The 19,480-nt window shown below is 38.7% G+C and overlaps 2 protein-coding genes across 2 annotated transcripts in view; both read right to left on the bottom strand.

Moving 5' to 3' along the window:
• Positions 1–19,480, bottom strand: part of LOC117375800 (sarcoplasmic/endoplasmic reticulum calcium ATPase 2) — a 272,725-nt gene that overhangs the window by 51,244 nt on the left and 202,001 nt on the right. The window lies entirely within an intron of this gene.
• The window catches only part of cux2b (cut-like homeobox 2b), a 156,987-nt gene that overhangs the window by 31,570 nt on the left and 105,937 nt on the right, over positions 1–19,480 (bottom strand). The window contains exon 4 of the mRNA XM_033972704.2: positions 10,274–10,352. Coding sequence (XP_033828595.1) covers positions 10,274–10,352 — 79 coding nt within the window. The remainder of the gene's footprint in view (positions 1–10,273; positions 10,353–19,480) is intronic.

The following is a 19,480-nucleotide window of genomic DNA, read 5'->3' as shown; positions in this document are numbered from 1 at the left end:
CCTGCTTCTTGTCTCACATTCCTCCACTCATCTCTCCCCTCTTTTCTCTCTCTAAAATCCCCACTTGGGCGCGTCCCTCTGGGGTACCCTGTAGTCCGCTGGGACCCGTGCTGAGGGCCTGGGCTCTTTTATGAACATAATGCATTATTAAGCACCTCAAACATCCCCTGGGCCTATGTTTATTACGGCTCTTATTAATCACTTGTGCATAATCTGGACCCTCCCGGAGAGCTCTCGTTTCCCTTCTGTACACGGCCTTATTTTCTCCCACAGACCTCCACAAATGCTGCTTTAACTGAAGCTGCGTGATTACAATGCGTTTTGCCTTGGAGCCCTTACTATAGCTTTGCATGCCTGTTATTATATGCATATCTGATGGAGCAGTGTATCTCCGTATATTTTAAAGTTAAAGTATTTCATTCTCCCTAAAAATGTGTTTAATCTTGTGAAGAGGATAAGACATAAGCAATGCAGCACCCGGAGACCCTTCAACAGATCTGAGTTATAGGATTTTGGACAGGAGTACCTAGCTGGAGGACACAGAAGAAACCCAGTTAGACACAGGGATAGGAACAAAATATAAAATCTATCCGTGAGACAAACCTGAGACCTTCTTGTTGTCAGGCGAAAGTGCTAACCATCTCAGCAGTTACACAGGACAGCGCTGTCAAGCCTGAAACATTTGCTTATGAAACAATGCAGTATTATATTTAAAGAAGACGTATTATGCTTTTTACGGTACTCATAAATGATCACATATGCAGGTCATAATTTAAAATGTTGTTCATTGTAAATAGCAATATTGATCTAATACACATTAATTATAGAAATGGGTCCACTGACTTCCTGCTCAAAACTGCATAACTAAGTGGCCCCACCCTCTCATATTGGATAAGCAGTAGATTTTCATTTACATGTTTTTATTTCTGAAATGATTTTTTGAGTACAGTGCTGTGGGCAGAGATAGAGGGTGAAAACTGCTTTTTTTTTGAGCACTGAAACTCTAAATGCATGCAATAAAGTATCCATCTATGTATGTATCTAAATATGGATCTATGTATCTATGTATGTATCTATCTATCTATCAATACAGGATTATTCAAACATGCATCAATCAATCTAAACAAAACTTTGTGTAGTCTAGTGATGAGGGGAAACCATGGATAAAAGCTCATAAAAGTCAATTTTGCATAATATATCTCCTCCTTTCCAATATGAAGTTCAAAGCAGACACAATAAAATAATACTGATTCTTGATGATATAGCTTATTGCAAATGCAGTAACCTGAAAACCGTATTTGTAGTATGAGTGGCTGGCTTTCTCTCAATGAATACTGCTATAACTAACTGCCGCTACCCGCTTACAATGCATTTTGCCTTGGAGCTCTTTCATGTATAGAGCAGGTTTCAGAAGGACAGGCTGGCTCTATGGGTTTGTATGAAATGAATGGCTCAAATGTTCTCACCACTAAGGGAGAAATGTGGCTTGAATATGCAAGGCACTTAGAGAGGTGCACATACAAAAGGGACATGTGACTTAATGAGGCAAAAAGAGGCAGAGTGGCACGCAGTTCCCCTGTTCACCACTAGCAAGTGCTGTTGGCATGTATTCGAGTGCTTTACATACAATGGATAAGGTATATGATCATGAAAATATAGTGTTGAAGAGTAAGTGACAAAATCTCCTTCTGAATCTACAAAACTTTCCAACAAATGGTAATCTCTAGTCCACAAACTGTATCTTATATTAAACGTGAATACATCATGAATAATTTGAATTTAGATTGCTTTTTTACCTAATTAAAAAAAATAAATAAATAAAAAATAAAACTTCTCAAAGCCTATTCTTGTTGTGATCTATGCCATTGTCTGACTGTGACCTTGACCACAAAAACAACTTTGTAAAAATCTGATAAACAAGTAAAAAATCTTTTGAGTCACTAATTAAAATTTCTATGTAAAAAGTATTTTTCCATCACCATTTTGAATGGGTTTTCCACAAAAGCCAGTTGTGTGTGTGAAATTATAATAACTTCGTAAAAGTTTTATGGATCAGTTACTGTTTGTATGTTTGTTAAGCGTTAAAGGTGCTACCTGAATTTTACTGTTGTAAAACTTTAAATGTTTAAACTGCAGGGTCCAAAGTTTGGCAAGAGTAGAGTTTTGGTCATGGTAATGCTAGCAAACTGTATCAACAGTATACTTCTTCTTGGTTCTCGGAGGATAAAGGAAACAGGCCACAGCAGTCTTTGATACTACAAGCTGCTTTTATAATATATGTGTCCTGTGTCTCCTTTGTTTATGTATTTCAGTGAAATATATTTTGCCTCAGTACAGAGGTCAACAGTCAGCTCTTGAAGTCAAAATTAGTCAGCCATAACTCTGCATCTAATTATAAAGCATTTTATTTTATATTATTGATAATCAGGAAGTGCACTGTTGTATAAGGTAACATTGGACCACTGCAAACCGTTTAAAATGAACTAAACAGTACAAATCAGGTAAAGTGCCTGAAGTGTATGGTAATGATACATCCTAACATTAAAAAAGTTAAAAAGTAAAGTCTAAGGTACAATACAATAGCTTTCATTCTATAGAGAACACAAACTTCAACCTGGATTGAAATGACAACTAATTTGACCTATGTGATTGTTATTAGATTTTATAACAGAGACGCCAGAGTTCCATAGCATTGAAATCTTGAGAAAGTCTGAGATAAAAGGTGCCGTTTGGAGCGCAGTTTGGCTCCTGGGAGAGGAGTGAGTTTGGAGTAGCAAACAGGAGCAGGTCTCAGGGCTATGCCAGCGGCGACATTCTCAACAAACTTCAACCGAACAGCGAAGATCGGCAAGCAATACACCGCACCAAATTTGAATCTTCAGTGATCGCGACTTGCTTACGTTGGCTGATCAAAAACAATGCGGAGGTGATGCAGAAGATAGTTAGGCATCTGCGGCTTACAGGTTTTCTTTCATGACGAGGAGATACAGTGCACAGCATGGGGAAGTGTCATCCGCAAATCAAAATATAAGGCGCTAATGAAACTCGGGTGGATTGACGTCTTGCATCAAAAGCATAAAACAACAGGCAAACTATCGTGTCGGGAATCAGGAAGTTTATTTGTGGGAAGTTTATTGAACCAATGCATAGTCAAAGTAGGACAAAGAGTAACCCTATTGGACCACAGAAACAGATATTACTGTTTAATACTGTGTGAATGGGACAAATGAAACGTGTCCAGATGCTAGCGATTGACACATGTCGGACTGAACAAAGGTTTGGATTTGAGATGTCAGAAAAAGCATACCCTCAACTAAACCATTGGATTTCATCAAAACGCAGTTGGGTGGCAGAGTGGTTAGCATTCCTGCCTCACAACAAGAAGGTCCCGGGTTTGATTCCCACGTTGGGGTTGGTTTCATCAGGGTACTCCGGATTCCTCAACCTAAAACTTGGTAAACAAGCTAATCCTCTCCAGCTATTCCTGACCATGAACCTAGCCCATGATCTGAAGAAGGTTTCTAACAGCTCAAGTGGCATGGAGGGATAGATAAAAATAGATAAAAAAGATTAATTTCTTTATGTCAACAATCTCTTACTAATAGATTGGTGGTGTATATATTGCATTATGATTTAACACATAGCCAGACCATCTACATTTAGTAAATTGGTGACTTTTTCATTCACATTAAAAGGTGCCCTATATAACGTTTCTGGAAAAGTGTTTTGTCAGGAACGTTCTATAGTATAACATTAAACTTATCTATTTCCAATGAGACAAGCAGGTGACACTACCAAGCTAAGTTACAGGTCAGATCTGTGGAGTGCATGGCGCCCTCCACTTACTGTAAGAATAGCTGTTTTAATGATAAAGTGTAAAGATAACTTCTCCGTGACAATAAGAAGTCGGTGTACCCTTCAACAAAAAAGTTATATTGAGCACTTTAATTGATAACTAATGAATAAATGAACAAGTCAAAAGTAAAATTTAAATTCTGAGATTTGAAATTACATTAGTTGCTACAGTGGTTGGGGATTTCTAATTTGCCAGTACAGGGCCACGGTACTGTATGCCTTATCCAACAGGTCCAGCTTTAACATGTGCCTCACCCCTACTTCCTGATTACATTCATTACCTCGTTTTGATTGGCCGGTTAGCAGCGATGTCAACAAGCAGCGGCCATGCACTCTTACACTCGAATGTAATAATTGCAGAAGAAAAAAAGATTAAAAAAAAAAAGAAAATAGTCACACGCAATGAATAGTAATAACTGCATTAAGATTAACGAGCACGGCGTGTAGAGAATAATTGCATCTGTCAAAAGATTAAAAATACATGAGGTGTGACGTTTGTTGGGGAAGCTCACTGTTGTGTTAAAGGGGAGAGAATGGAGCGGGCCATAGCCAAATGCATGTCCTCTGCCGTACCTCAAGTCATCCATTTTAGCAGAGGGGGGCGGGCGGGGTGACACTGGGGGGGAGGGTAGTGACCTTGGACAGAGGCGGGACGAGGTACAGTGACAAAAACATGTTTAGGATACAGTAAGGCCAGAGCAGATGGCGAGATATGGAGAGAAGGCCGATTCTGTGGTTTAAATGGAGATTAAAAAAGAGCAGTGGACATATTCTCAAGGTGGGGTATAACATATGGAGGGTATACTGAAACAGACAAAGGAATGGCAAGAAACTGTGGCAAACTGTAGAAGGTTGACATAATGTAAATTTAAATATGCAATTAAAAATCATAGATTTGCCATTATGTTATGTTTTTTTGTTTAGTATAAGATTTTTGCCATCAGTCACCACCGGATCTTCTAACTGTGAAGTGAGTCTCAGTCGGCAATGATATAGAAATTGTGACAAAGCAACGGATACAGACAAAACAGAACTAAAAAAGTAGTGACTATTACAAGTTTGAACTGTTTAGAATTTTTTTTTTTTTAATATTTTTGTACACAGATCTAAATCTAAAGGCCAGTCATCAGACAAATTAGAATTGTACATCTTATAATTCAATTTAAATGTGCTCTACGCAACTTTTCAAGTGGTGCATCTTCCACTTTCGTGTCTCCATGGAGATGAAATGATTGATGAATGATGCAAATAATAAAATACCTTAGTGAAGAGTCTTCCAGCCAAGGCAATAACATTTCCAAGGTGACAAGAAGTTGGCGGAGTTACATGGTGCACTTTTAAAACTGATATTGTGATTCTACAACAGTCTAACGCTAAAAGCTGATATCTTGCAATTTTGTTCTTCACCTTACCTGTCCTGACATAAGATTATCCCACTACAGTAAAACAATGTATACTCATGCACATTTTTAATGAAAGATCCGAACTGTGTTCAAAGCAGTGCTACCTCATCTCCACCTTGAGTCTATGTTGTCTGACACCCTCCTTTGTTCTGTCATTACCACTTTAGTCTCTGAACAGCAATTCTTCAATACACTCTTTCAGCATCGTCCATGACAAACTACATCCCTCTGAGACGCCGCATTTGAATCGAGGCTCCCGTATAAAAGGTATAGGTCAGAAGAATCAAACATCTTCAAGCTTAGGTATTTCTTATCAAGGAAATAACGGCATTCAAAGTGTGTGTCTGTGTGTGTGCATGGCGCTATATCAAGCAGGGGACTTCAAGGAAAAATGGGGACCTTTAAAAGTCAGTGGATGCGTGGCGGTTTTCTCAGACGCGCACTTTTATCTTGTATTCATTGAATCTGTAAACAGCGCTCGCTACTCCTGCCACAAGTGTCCCTCTGATCTACACACAGATTGGGCTCAGTTTGCTGCTTGCGTTGTGCTGCAATGGAGAGCAATGCAGTACATATGTTCCCAAACAAATACTCAATATGTATAAAAGTATGCTGGCAGTATATAGTCTGGTGAGTTTGCCAAGGCACACGGATTTGAATAGAATTAAAGTTATATAGCCTGCAATTAAAACAAAATGAAAAAAAAAACTATTGTAACTGAACCTGTGTTGCCAGTTCCTCACCCTGCATAGAGCACATGTACAAGTCTTTCTCATTCTCAGTATATGGACGGACAACAAATTGGCCACCATGTTCAATCTTTTTATAGTTAAGAATAAATCATTACAATTTTTATCTGTACAAACTATACTTGATTTGTATACAGCTAATATCTGGACACAAATATTAGACACAGATAAGTCATGTTGATGGAATTTGAAAATTAAATATACTGTCCCTTTAATTTTCAGCTAAATTCTGCCATTCATCAATTTCATATATTTATGTATATTTATGTTATATTTTCATATAACATAAGACATATTACACTTGATTTGCTATATGGTTATAAACAATGACACCTGTGGATCATTATGTTATAATTAGCACAATTTAAAATGCAATATTAATCTAAAAAAAAAAAACAAAAAAACAAGTCCGTTGACTTCAATGTTAGAAAACCGCAGTGTCCAATGGGAGGAGACATTGCTGTAAATGTGACAAAGTGAGTGTCGGCACTTCTGATGGACGGGTGCACATCACACTAACAAGTAGCAGATTTTTTTTTTTCATTTGTATCAAAATGGCTATGCAATGCTGCCGAATCCTACACATATCATTGATTAAAAAAATTAAATTGGCAAACAAAGTAAGAACAGAGCAGTAGGCGTACACCAGTGGCAGTGGAAACGATGGTTGATCTGCAATATGGCAATAACATGCATGAATCACTCCAAATACAACTTGGAGAGGGGAAATGAGAAGGGGTATAACAGGGTTAAATGCACTGAAAAGTCGATTTTGCATAATAGGTCTGCTTTAAAGTACTTTTCAACTATAAAATCACCAGTCAGATTAAAGATGACTCTATCAGACCACAATCTGCTTTGTATATATTTTGTGTATATCAGTGGTGTGCGGTCAGGGCAATCAAGGCAAGCAGTGCTTGTCCAATAAAATCTAAAATCACTGTGCCAAAAGCATAAATAAATTGTTACATACTATATTCAAATAATCCCATTTTCCCACAGTGCTGAATAAAACCCATGTGTACTGAGGACCACAGCAGGCTCACACAGCACTGAATAAACCCATGTGTGCTGAGGAGCACAGCAGGCTCACACAAAGCTGAATAAACCCATGTGTGCTGAGGACCACAGCAGGCTCACACAAAGCTGAATAAACCCATGTGTAGTGAGGACCACAGCACATTCACACAAAGCTGAATAAACCCATGTGTAGTGAGGACCACAGCAGGCTCACACAAAGCTGAATAAACCCATGTGTAGTGAGGACCACAGCACATTCACACAGCGCTGAATAAACCCATGTGTAGTGAGGACCACAGCAGGCTCACACAAAGCTGAATAAACCCATGTGTGCTGAGGACCACAGCAGGCTCACACAGCGCTGAATAAACCCATGGATCTATGGAATTCACCTTATTCTGGAAGTTGCCATCTACATCATTATTCAGATTGTATTATTTTACATGGGGCTGCTGATCTTGACAGCAAATCATTTCTATACAGACTACAGAGCCATTTTAAAGCCTCCCCGAGGGTTGGTGCAGTGTTGACTTGTTGATGCACATGAACACAGAATGTTTAACATAAATTAACCTCCTTTATATCATATTTTAGTGGTAAAAGTTTTCTCAAATTCTCCATTGAAATGAATGGGATTCTTGCTTCACTGGAAGTGCCACCATGAAGAAAATGTGGTTTGGCATTTAGAGGCAAAAGTGGGCAGGGCGGAATAAGGTCCATAAACCAATGGAGGAAATGAACAACTGAGGAGATTTAAAATGTTCGTATTTGCCCACTCTACATGATCCTGGTATCTTTATTATGAAATTTTGTAATTGAAGATAGAAACATTAATAACAGATAAATCAGGCACCTTCTTTCCTTAAGGTCTCTCCTGCTAGCATTAGCAAGAGGTTTGATTGATAGCATTGCTAAGTACCCGTTCCCTGCTAAACCAGCAGTGCGGGTGTGAGGGGGCATTACCTTCAACAGCCTCGATGTCTGTGTAATCCCTCAGTTGTCCAGGTATGATCCATAGTAAAAGAAAAATTCAAATCTGTCATCTGGGCAAAAAGTCCACTCCTTCTTCACTCCTAGAACTTTTTGTCCAGTTGACAGATTTGAATCTTTGATTCTTTTGAAATTTTCTTTTACTATACTTCAACAGCCTCACTCTGGATTGGCCCTTTGGTTGCTATTATATTCAAGGTCAGAATACCTAATATGCAACATGGCTCCAAATTCACCACTATAACTGCTAACTTCGATGAGCTTCACATGATCTGAACGCTGTGGTGACGTCACACTCACTTAGTCCACTTCTTTATACAGTCTATGGGTGAAATGGCCAAGAGTAAAGAAAGACATATTAGACTGAAATCACAATCTGAAAGCAGGCAAATCCTAAAGGAATCACAATTAACAAAATATTTGGTTTCATTGGCATACAAAACTGCTATCCCTGTAGTTTAGATCTGTACAAACACGTTGATGAAATGTGATTCTTGTATTAGTTTGTCACTTCATTAATCAGTGACATGTTTTTGTCAATTCTCCTGGATACAAAATGTGAACTTTGACTCCCATTATTAAAACATAAATTACAAATCTAATTGCAAAGCTTAGGCCTGTAACGATAAGGATAGAGCATGATATATTACTACAGAGATATATTGCGATAAAAGATCATATTGAAACTACTTTATGCCACTAATAAAAATTTCAATAATGTAAGATAATCCATTTTTAAATACACTGTTTCATTAAAAGACATGAGCTGCAACAAATAAATAGCGCAATGTACAAATAATTAGCCATAAAAGGGACAAATTCACCCCTCCACAGCTTAAATCTTATCATATTACAACAAAAATACCCCAAATTGCATACACCATCGCATTGCATTTAACACAGTGACCAACTACTTCTGGCGTCTACCCATAAAACCTCGCACCTTCTTCTGATTTAACTTTACTTATATGGTGTCTTTGGTTCTTTTGAAGGTTTCTGCCCCTCCGCATGTTTCCCCATTGGCCTCATCAGTCCCGCCTTGTGCATGGAGCTCCAGACTTCAGTGGGGGATTTTAATTGGCCCTCCACAATCAACATCCAGGATCCTGCTTGTACCCTGCTCCTCAGCCCCTCCGCCAGGCACCACTCAAGGACCGAGGCGCGGGTTTGAAGTGGCCGCATGCCGAGTTTTGGAAAGCGCTCACAGGCACTGACTTTGAAAAATAGATAAGAGCCGTGGGGTATGGAGCTTTATGTGTCTTATATCTATGGAGAGGAATGACTTCTTCAGTGCTGGATGTTGCCTCATGTATTGCAGATAGTTCATAGATGTTGTGTGATGTTAAGAGGATACAAAGGAGGTAGGTACCACTATTTAGAGGGATTCACAGAGATATGGCTTGAAAGTAAATTAAGTTTGGAGCAATAGAGGTAATGGGCTATGCTATGTCAGGACAGTAAACAATAAAAAAGTAGAGCAAGGGTGAGGAGAGACATTCAATTAATTAATGATAGGTCCTGTTTTGACAAAATATGTGGTTAAATATTCAGAGGTTTTCTCAAATTCTCTATGAAGAATATCAAAAAAGAACTTATTAGTAATTTTTTTTAAGGTAATTAATCAGCCGTCGCTACTATGTTTGACAGTTGTTTTGATCTCTTATGAAGAGTAGCAAATCAGTCTACCATAGCCTGTAATGCTTTCATGCAAGTGCAAGTTGTTCACATGTGTTAACGTCTGAGCAGTCCATGATCCAGTAATCAAACATTGCTACCAATAACTTTTTTATTCATCACAAAAGTCTTGGTGCTCAATTATAAGACTGATATCAACAAGGCAACAATTGTTAACCGTCAACAGAGTTAGAGTGCAGCACTGAGTAACTTTACATTAAATCTAATATTTGTACTGCCCATTAGGAAGCACGTGTGTGTGTCCATATATTATAAACTATATACAGCAAAGATATTAACAAGCTACGGAGATGCACAGGGCCCTTCATCCACAAGGCGCAACTAAACCTACATTTTTAACCTAAAATTTTCTTCATTTGCTCAAAAATGACGATGATCTGTTTTGATGTGTACCTGATTCATAAAACACTAGTTATGTGGAAAGTATTTATAAAATTATTACTCCTATGTTTGTGGCCGGTCTAGAAATCACAAATAGGGTCCTTACACATCATTTTGCTCTAATCTTTTATCGGCCCTGGTATAATGAAACACTCTGGTCCCCTGTAGTGTTGGACTGACCTGGAGCCTCGATCAGCTGTTTGTAGATCCCCAGGAAGGCCGACTCCGCCTCTTTACTGCGCTTGTTCAGAGCAACCACCTGCAGAGGAACACACAGGCACAATCACTTTCAATATGACGGTTATGTTCATATGCTGTTAGATGGAGAACATGTATGCAAATATTCTGAATGACTTCACAAAGAGACAGTGACTCAATAGCAAAAGGAGTGTAAGGTACACATCATAGACATTGCAAAAGACAAGAACTTTAGTGCTTTAGTGTTATGTGAGTGAGACATATACATATAATGTACATAACACATGTACAGTGCAAAGATTATTCAAGTGGCAAGGAATAAAACCGAATGGTCAGATTATCAATATTCAGCTGTAAAAATGTGTCTAAGATACTATTTATGATACACAGTTTTTATGTTATGGTATTATTCACTTCTATTAGCTATACATTTAAAGTGACTTACTACTTAGATTTTGATTGCATACTACTTAGATTGTATGTTTAAAATACAATTCAAAGAGAAATAATTCTATATATACATTTCACCACATGTCAAGGACAAGGACTAAACCAGGTTCAGAACCAGACCAAACAGTCTACATCAGGACTTAACTAGGACTGGAAAGACCAAACCAGAACAAGAGTGAAAAGCACCTGTGGAAGCCAATATCAGGCATATACAATCAGTTGAGCTCATGTCATACAATTTACTTATTACTGACAATGTTCTGATCATTTTGACATATTAACCCCAGTTAAAGGTACACCATGTTTTTCTGGTGGAGCGTCTGCCAGTTTCTTGTCTACAATGTTATTGCTTTGCTTGGAATGTTCTATAGTATGGCATTAAACACATTTCGCTCCATGCAGACAAGCAGGGCACATAACCAGGCCAAGATACAGGTCAGATCTGTGAGGAGGTGATCCTGCTCACAGTATTACTGCAGGATTTTCCAAGTATTTTTAAGCAATATAAACACATGTAATTCAATCAATGCAAGATATCGATATTGTGATATTGGTGGAACAATCAAGGGAGAGCAATAGCATCTCCATGGACACAAGCAGGTGGCGGAACCTCTTTCAGAAAAGGACAGTACACCTTTAACTAAGACCTACTCAAATCATGCTATTTTCAACCATGACTATATATAAAACTTATGTAAATTACCACAGACATCATCTGCACTCAGCCCCCTGTGTGACTGCTCCTGTCTGCATGTAGCTTTGACATTTGGCCTCGTAAATGTAGGTACGTGGGACAGGAGCCAGACACAGGGCCCTCCTTCTATGCTCTGCTCGGCGGGTGACGCAAACCAATTAACCATTCATTATGAGAGACAAAGGAAGCGAATTAGCTGCCACCTGGTCCCACCTGCACTAGTGGCTATGTGGGTTAGGCTAGTGCAAGGTCTGGATGTCACAAAGGACCCCCTGCCAGCGCCCTCTGCTGATCACAACGGACCATAGACCCCCCATAATGAGAACAGACTGTATTCAAATTATCATCATCTACTGTCAATGGGGTGTCTGACGGTTTACATGGAAGTATAGAAATTTAAATAATGGGCTTGATGCAATTATACTGTAAATGTGTGTATTACATCAATTAGGACAACTGTCATTTGCATCCCACTGTGCAACCATTTGATTTTATCACGGCTTGGGTTTGACATAAGTATTCAAATTCTGAATGTGATGAGGGTAAGAGGCAAATTTTCCTGTTGTTTACAATACAAACAAATGAATTAATGTTGAACCTGATCATTTATATTTGTGACTAGAAGTTACTGACTGACTACAGTATTATAAAATAGTACACCTTTGTTGTTGTTGTTTTGGTTTGGTTATTCTCAATTGTTTGTGTTTGTTTGTTTAAGCTGCACATTTGCACTGATCACCATGACAAATAAATGGTAAATGGTCAAATTTTTAGATAGGGCTTTAGCAACCTCAAGACACTCAGAACGCTTTACATCCAGAAACCCATTCACACACCAGTTTACACAGACACAGGTGAGTTATGTATCTTGCTCAAGGACACAACAACAGTGTTCATCTGTGGGAGGTGGAATCACAACGTCAACTTGTGGGTCAGTAGATGCGACCGCTCAAGAACTGGATTCAAACCACCAAACTCTGGGTCAGTGGACGATCACTCTACCAACTGAGTTACTGTGTGAATTGGCATGTAGCAGGTTTTAAAACAGTATCAAATAAACAAATCAACTATATTTTTAAAAAGTCAAATTTGTTAAAAGTTTTATAATGCTAATAATGAGTGAACGGTGATGACCCAAAAGATCACACAATTTATTTGTATATAAACTCTATGAAGACAAAAGCATAAAGTCAGACATCTGTATAAACCTATAGTGTATTTGATTAGGTCTACTGTTTTAAAATACATTGATTGTTTTAGATGACAGTGGCCCTGTAACTGCGCCGCCCCTCTCCTCTTTCACTGCCACTGCTCTTGAAAAGCATTCATTTGGCCCGGGCTCAAAACACTTATGAGAATGAAGGCGTATGTGAGAGCGGCGGCTGTTTAGTGGGGTTATAAATAAGAGAAAGAGGGAGAGGGATGGAGAGAGAAGAGAGATGGGGAGAGAGAGGGAGAGCATGTAAAGAGAGTGGAAAAGAGACAACAGGGAGATTGAAGCAGAGGGAGCAGGGAGAGAGGAGAAGGTGGGAGAGAGAGGTGAAAGAATGAATCAAAGAGAGGGGGAGAGAGGGAAGGGGCTGGGGACTGAGAGAAGAGAGCGAGAAACATGGAGAGAAGTGAGAGAGGGAGAAAAGAACAAAATGTGGAGAAGAGAGAGAGATGGTGGGGAGAGAGAGAAGACAGTTGAGAGAAGGAATAGAGGGAAAGAGGGACGGAGAAAGATTGGGCAGGGAGAGAGGGAGGGAGAGAGAAATGTAAAGCAAGAGAGAAGGAGAGGGGAAAGGCTCGGGAGAGAGAAGAGAAACATGAAGTAGAGGGGGAAGAGAGAGGGGAGTGAAGGAGGGAGGAAGAGAGGAAGGATTAGAGAAGAGAGAGAAAGATGGAGAAAGATTAGGACCAGGGAGAGAGAAAAGAAGGTGGGAGAGAGAGGATGCTAGAAGGAAAACGAGAGGGAGAGAAAGGGGAGGGGTTAAGGAGAGAGAGAGAGACAGAGAGAGAGTAATAGGAGGGAGAAGGTGAGAGAGAGGGGAGGGAGTTTGATTTACTGAAAATGGCTGGCTGCGTCCCCAAGGAGGCATAAGGACAGCATCATGTTTAAAGAAATATCATAAAGATCAAGCGCACCCTGCATCAGTGGCACTCACAGACGCTCACACGAGTTTGAGGAGAATGGAAAAGGCCCGACCCCAATCAATACACAAGCAATAGTGAGAGGAGAGAGAGATAACGCAGGAATACCAGGATGTTGTCTTACTCAAGGCATTCAGGCTAATTTAAGATACACATTTCACCTTTTAAAGTTGAATTAGTGTCATAGTTAGAGGAGATATATATACAGGAAAGGAAATTTGTCACAACCTAATGCATTTCAGATTTTTTGGCTTTAAATGTATCTATGTTCCATTTATTTAAAGTTTATATTGCTCAAAAATACCTTGTAAAACATGCATTCTCACTATGAGCAGGGTTGTCTCTCCACAGATCTGACCAGTAACTTGGCCTGGTGGCATCATCCATTTGTCTCAAAATCTGAAAGAATGCCATGCTCTGGAACTTTCTAGGTAAAGTAATAATCTACATGGAGATAAGAGAATGATACACCCTCCACCAGAGAAGTTAGATATTGCACCGTTAACCTTTTTTTTTATTTCTGAATGTACAGTATGCTTGGTGACTATTTTTTTTAGTCCTGTTCAGCCAGACCTTTAATATTTTCTTAAAGAGTGCATACAAAACAGCAAAGACAAACTCCACCAAACCCCAGGTGTTGAAACAGTGTCACTACATCTCATTGTCATTACAGGTGCATATATCAAAAACACTCCGGCCGCATATGGAGACACATAGGAAGTGGCTACGTGTCTGAGATGTACTGCTCCTCCTGCCCTTCGTCATCGTCTAACAAGAGAACAAGAGATTACCTCTACAATCACACCATTAACCTGCCAAAAGACAACACAGCAAGCATCAATCAAGCTAACGGACACTATCCCATGTTAGCGCCCCCATGTGTTCAATGGAGGTATACAAAGACTCTTCTCAGGATTCATTCATGATTTTGCAGATATAGAGTTAGCTTTATCAACATGTTAATTCATACTACAGTACCCAAAATAATGTCAAAAAATGTTTTGTTTTTTTTAAATGACATTAAAACATTGATTTACAAATTTAAGTCAAAGTTCTAGGTTCGAGGTAATTTTTAATGAATGAATTTGAATTTCAATAGCATCGTTAAGTTTTTCATCAAACACTTATACACACAGACACATTAACAAGCACTTTCAACATCATTATTTGAATAGATGATGTTGATCATATACAGTTAATTCATATACAAGTTAGTATGGTATGGTCAAAGATTGCAATGCTGCAAAAATGTTCAGATGTCCCAAGTCTGTAAGGTCAAACTCGGCCATTGTTTGTTATATAACTGCACTAGCACATCTGTCCTTATTTAATAGTGTTGTACAGTATTAGTCCTTAGAGCTAGTTCTTGGTTTGGAGGTGTTTTGTGATAAAAGAACAGACAGAGAGCCAGAGAGAGGCCTGGAGCACATACAGAGGAGACCAAGCCACAACCAAGACAATAAGTCTTCATAAGGAAACACTGGACCTGCTAAGAAAGGAGGGAGCAAGAATATCACACAATATTGGGGTATAATAGAAGACATTAATGGTGACATAGTAAGCAACTTGGGTTTCATGTTCTTAATAAATACTACAAAATACATATATTTGAAGCAATGAACAGATTCTCTTCTCAAAGTTTGGACTAATCAGAGGTTTTCAAACTGCAGTTCAGATCTGAGTTTTGCTCCTTGTTTGAATTTACATCTGAATATGTAAACTTGTACTATACAACCTGTATGCAGTTAATCATTTACTAAGATGAATGAAAAACAAATGAGCTTACTATTAAAATTGAAGGAACAACTTTACTTCGGTTTGCAATAGTAAATAAACCACCTGGACTGTACTGTAAAGTGGCATAGTAGAGCTAGGACTCACAACAACAAGGTCTCTAGTTTGATTTCCAAATCTGGTGGTATTTTTCTGGTTATATAAAGATAATCTTAAAGGCCTTGGACCCGATTGTCTTCTATATATTTGAGCAAAATCGCCCCAGTACAGATATATTGTATAAGCAGCTCTTGAGGTCAAAGTCAGTCTGCTGTGTACTGTCGGCAGTTAATTATAAAGTGTTCTATTGTCCGATAATCAGGACTTGCACTGTTAGCATGATTTTTCTTTTTAGCATTATCATAATGGCAAAACTTTGCTCTGACCTCTGAAAGTTGTGAAAAGCATTTATAAACTCATCACAGTGAATAATTATGATAGAAGGTAGACAAAGTGGAGAATAACTCTGGACTAATACAAACTGTTTCAAATGAACTAAGTAAAAATCAGGTACAGTGCCTTAAACATAGCTCAAACAGGTTTACTTTTCTCATCATTTATCATAACACTTTTACTACCCTGCTCTGCTCCATCCTCAGGCTCCAGTTACTGTGGTGACCGCCCAGTGTAAACAAAGCGCTGGAGAGACGTGTGCTACAGACATAAATGCGTGAGGAGGGAACAGACCCTACAATGGAGAGGCAGAGCAGCCAAAAGAGAGCTTCCCATACAGAGCGCAATTAGCAATTATGCAGTCATCAATTACAATTATCACAACTGGTGATTAAGCAATTATCACTCTAAATCATGGTTTCCCTGCTGCACCACCAGTCTGCCACCCCCCTGCGTATGCTCAGCTTGTTGGGAGGAAGGGGGTGATGGTGGTGGAGGTGATTAGATGCGCCTGTGTAAAAAGCCTGAAGCGTGTCTGCGTATGTGACAAAATTCAAACAAAGTGTGTCGACGGAGCCACGAGGGCCTGTCAATCAAAGCTCGACACAGCACATGTAGTTAAAGTCAATGAGGTAATGGTAATGTACAGGTAGAGGCGAAGAGGCAGGGAGGAGGGGCTGTGCAGATCTAGAGGCTGTGGCAGAGTGGTAATGATTTAATGTGCGGGTGAAAGGTGATGTTTAATTTGTGTCTTTTTGGTCAAAAGAACTGTTTTGGGGCACAAAATTAGAAATTGTAAAAAAAAAAAAGTTAAAAGTTAAATAAATAGTAATAATAAATTCAAAAGTAAGTATTTATCCATAATACCAATCCAAGTCAAGTGAATTACTCTTAGGGAACATTTTTCTTATCAAGCAATGAGTTATGGAACAGTTATGGCAATTAGCTAAAACAAGCTGCTTCTCTTTTACAAAATAGATTTTTTAAGAAAATAGTAATTGAAAATATTTGAAGGAACAACAAAAGTAAGAATAGTTTTATGATAGTTGTAACAGTTGCTGATTTTCCCCCTCATTATGATGAGTAGTATGATGTAGTAAAATGTCCAGTAGTTGTATTCATTTTGTAGATGAATGTCCATTAGTGTGCTGTAATTGGAGATAAGGTTAGGCACAACACACACACTTTACCTTCTGCCTACACCTGCTATATATACATCAAAACTTAGCATTGAAATAGTTGTGTGGCAAAATTTTTACTTTGAAAAATAAACTATTTTGTAAAAGATTTTTTTCTTCTTCAAAAGAACAGAAATGTGCAGTCTAATTTTCCAAACAATGGTATAAAGTGATATTTCTGAAGTTTTGTCATTTTACAATCCACTTTTTGTGTGATACTTGAACCTCAACCAAGACATTTACAAGCACCTTTTAGCACATTTCTGATGAATTGCCATAATGTTGTTATGAGTCATCGAGATATTGCAAAAAAGTATTGATCTGTCCTTTGAATACAGGGCTACTTTCCTCATATCCATACACAGATTTCTACCTTATAACCTCTTTGCCATCACCAAATTGAGAAATAAAGGTTTAATTAACCCAGAGAGATGTTGAAATTTTAGACTCAAAACTTGGTACCATTTGACTAGCACAAACTTGGAAGATGTTAGAATGTTGTTACCTCTTCAAAAATATACCATAAGTTGTGGCTGTTTTTTTCATTCCACACATGTTTGAGTAACTATTGTCTATACTTGAGTCTATATCTCTAAAGCTCAAAAATCTTGTTTCACCTTGTGATGTCATGAGGTGGTAGTTTTCAAGTTAGACAGATACAGATACCTTTTACTTGTTCAGCAGATATTAGCCAGGGATGAAATTATCCAAAAATAATGACGATGTATGGAGTTTAAAAACACAGTGGAGCACTTCCTGTATTACCATATGACATCACCCGGTAGAACACAGTGTTTTCTGTTTGAGAGGACTCTTTAAATATGCAGGGTTTGTGTGTTAAACTTGTGTCAATGAAACAAAACACAACTCTGTATGTTTTTGATAAGGATACAATATTATAACATAGTTCAAATATCGTAATATGGGCCTTTTAAGGTCTGCTAATACTACAGACTGAACATTGTTGTTACACTGTAAACTTCTGGCACCATTTTGTGTCAAAGCCTTTCTAAACATAGGTCCATTCCCACATCGCACGTCCCTCCGTCCTGCTTTAATTGCCTGCGCGCAGTCGGTCGGGTGGGTGCAGTTCTCAGTTTTGAAGGTTGGAGCTGGGCGATGGTGGGTGGTTGTGGCGGGGACAGTGTATGTACGTACGCTCCCTGAGGCCTCTAAATTACCTGTCATCTTTCCCATGATGCAAAGGTCAGCGCACAATCATGGAGTCCATCGCGTGCAGAGGCGGAGTGGCCCACAGGCTGACGGGGTGTCACAACAGCCCCGGCCAGCTCCCATGCTTATTAGGGTCTAAACAGGAGGAAGCCCACCAGCAGCAGAAGCAGCCAGGGAGTCCAAACCACCAAATATGTCACAACACCACAGCTCTGTCCCCCGCTCGCCTCCTGACACACACTCACTCAAGCTGCAGGTGGGAAGGAAGGAGTTCAACTATACACAACAATAGTGGTGCGGACATTAAAATGCGATAACTGATCATTGGTTCATTCCTTTTATGGTATTTATATTTACTTTTATGTTAGATCTATGTGTTCCCTTATCCCTTAGTTTACTCAAAGTTGTTATGTGAGAGATCCATGCCTGTTTGATCTTGATATACTCTTGTATTGCCCTGCATTTGAAATTGGAGCGTTAAGAAAATGTCTGTTTTCACTTACCCCCTATCTTCTCCTGCTTTTCTGTACATATTTGCAATTATTAATAAAATTCAGAGTCCGGATCAACAGAAGAAACAACAAGAAAATGAAAATCCTTCTTGCTACGATGAAATGCCACTCTCGCCAGATCTTAAGTTTTAAACAGAAAGTCAGTTAAGTAATTTTAGAACACAATGCGGTTTACAAAAAACAAATGTAAAACCATAATATCCATATGTAATCTAGATTTTTTTTTTTCCATTTGTTTTATGAATAAAAAACAAAACAAAAACACTGACACAGAATTTAGGTTGTAAATTGTCACTTTTTGGGGAGTCTAAAGTTCTCAGTCGAGCTGGATTTAGGGACATTGGGAATAAGGTCTGTGTGGCTATCAAAAAGTCCAATAAAAACATCAATGCCATTATCATGAATTTGTCTAAAAACTCTCATTGATCCATGGCTCACTAAATCTATATTCCATAAAGTCCCTCCCAAACAAAACGTTATAAAAATTCTGGATCATCATTGTCCTCAAAATGTAGTTGCCACAGGTGACCATAATTTGCTCTAATAAAAGAAAATATTGAAATTTCATCTCACACACTGGGATATATTTGTGGTTTATATGTGTCACCTGAGGTTTGTTTTGGTGGAGAGAGGAGGAGATGGGCTGCTGTGGAGTGAGGGGTGGGAGGAGAGGGACAGAGGAGACTGCCCACTCACCAAACACACACACACCTGGACTATAACAGGGCGAGGCGGCTCCAACTATAAACAAAAGGATTTGAAATACAAGCTCATTTAACCAGAGTATAGTAGTAGTAATTGTTGTAGTTAAAGAAGTAGTAGTAACAATAGTTGTTGTAGGAAAAGTAGTAGCTAGTATTAGTAGTTGCAGTTGCAATTGTAT

The sequence above is a fragment of the Periophthalmus magnuspinnatus genome, chromosome 9 (assembly GCF_009829125.3).
Source record: "Periophthalmus magnuspinnatus isolate fPerMag1 chromosome 9, fPerMag1.2.pri, whole genome shotgun sequence".
Classification (NCBI taxonomy): Eukaryota; Metazoa; Chordata; class Actinopteri; order Gobiiformes; family Gobiidae; genus Periophthalmus; species Periophthalmus magnuspinnatus.
The sequence above is the reverse complement of the archived record's forward strand: the minus strand, read 5'-3'. Positions and strand labels throughout refer to the sequence as shown.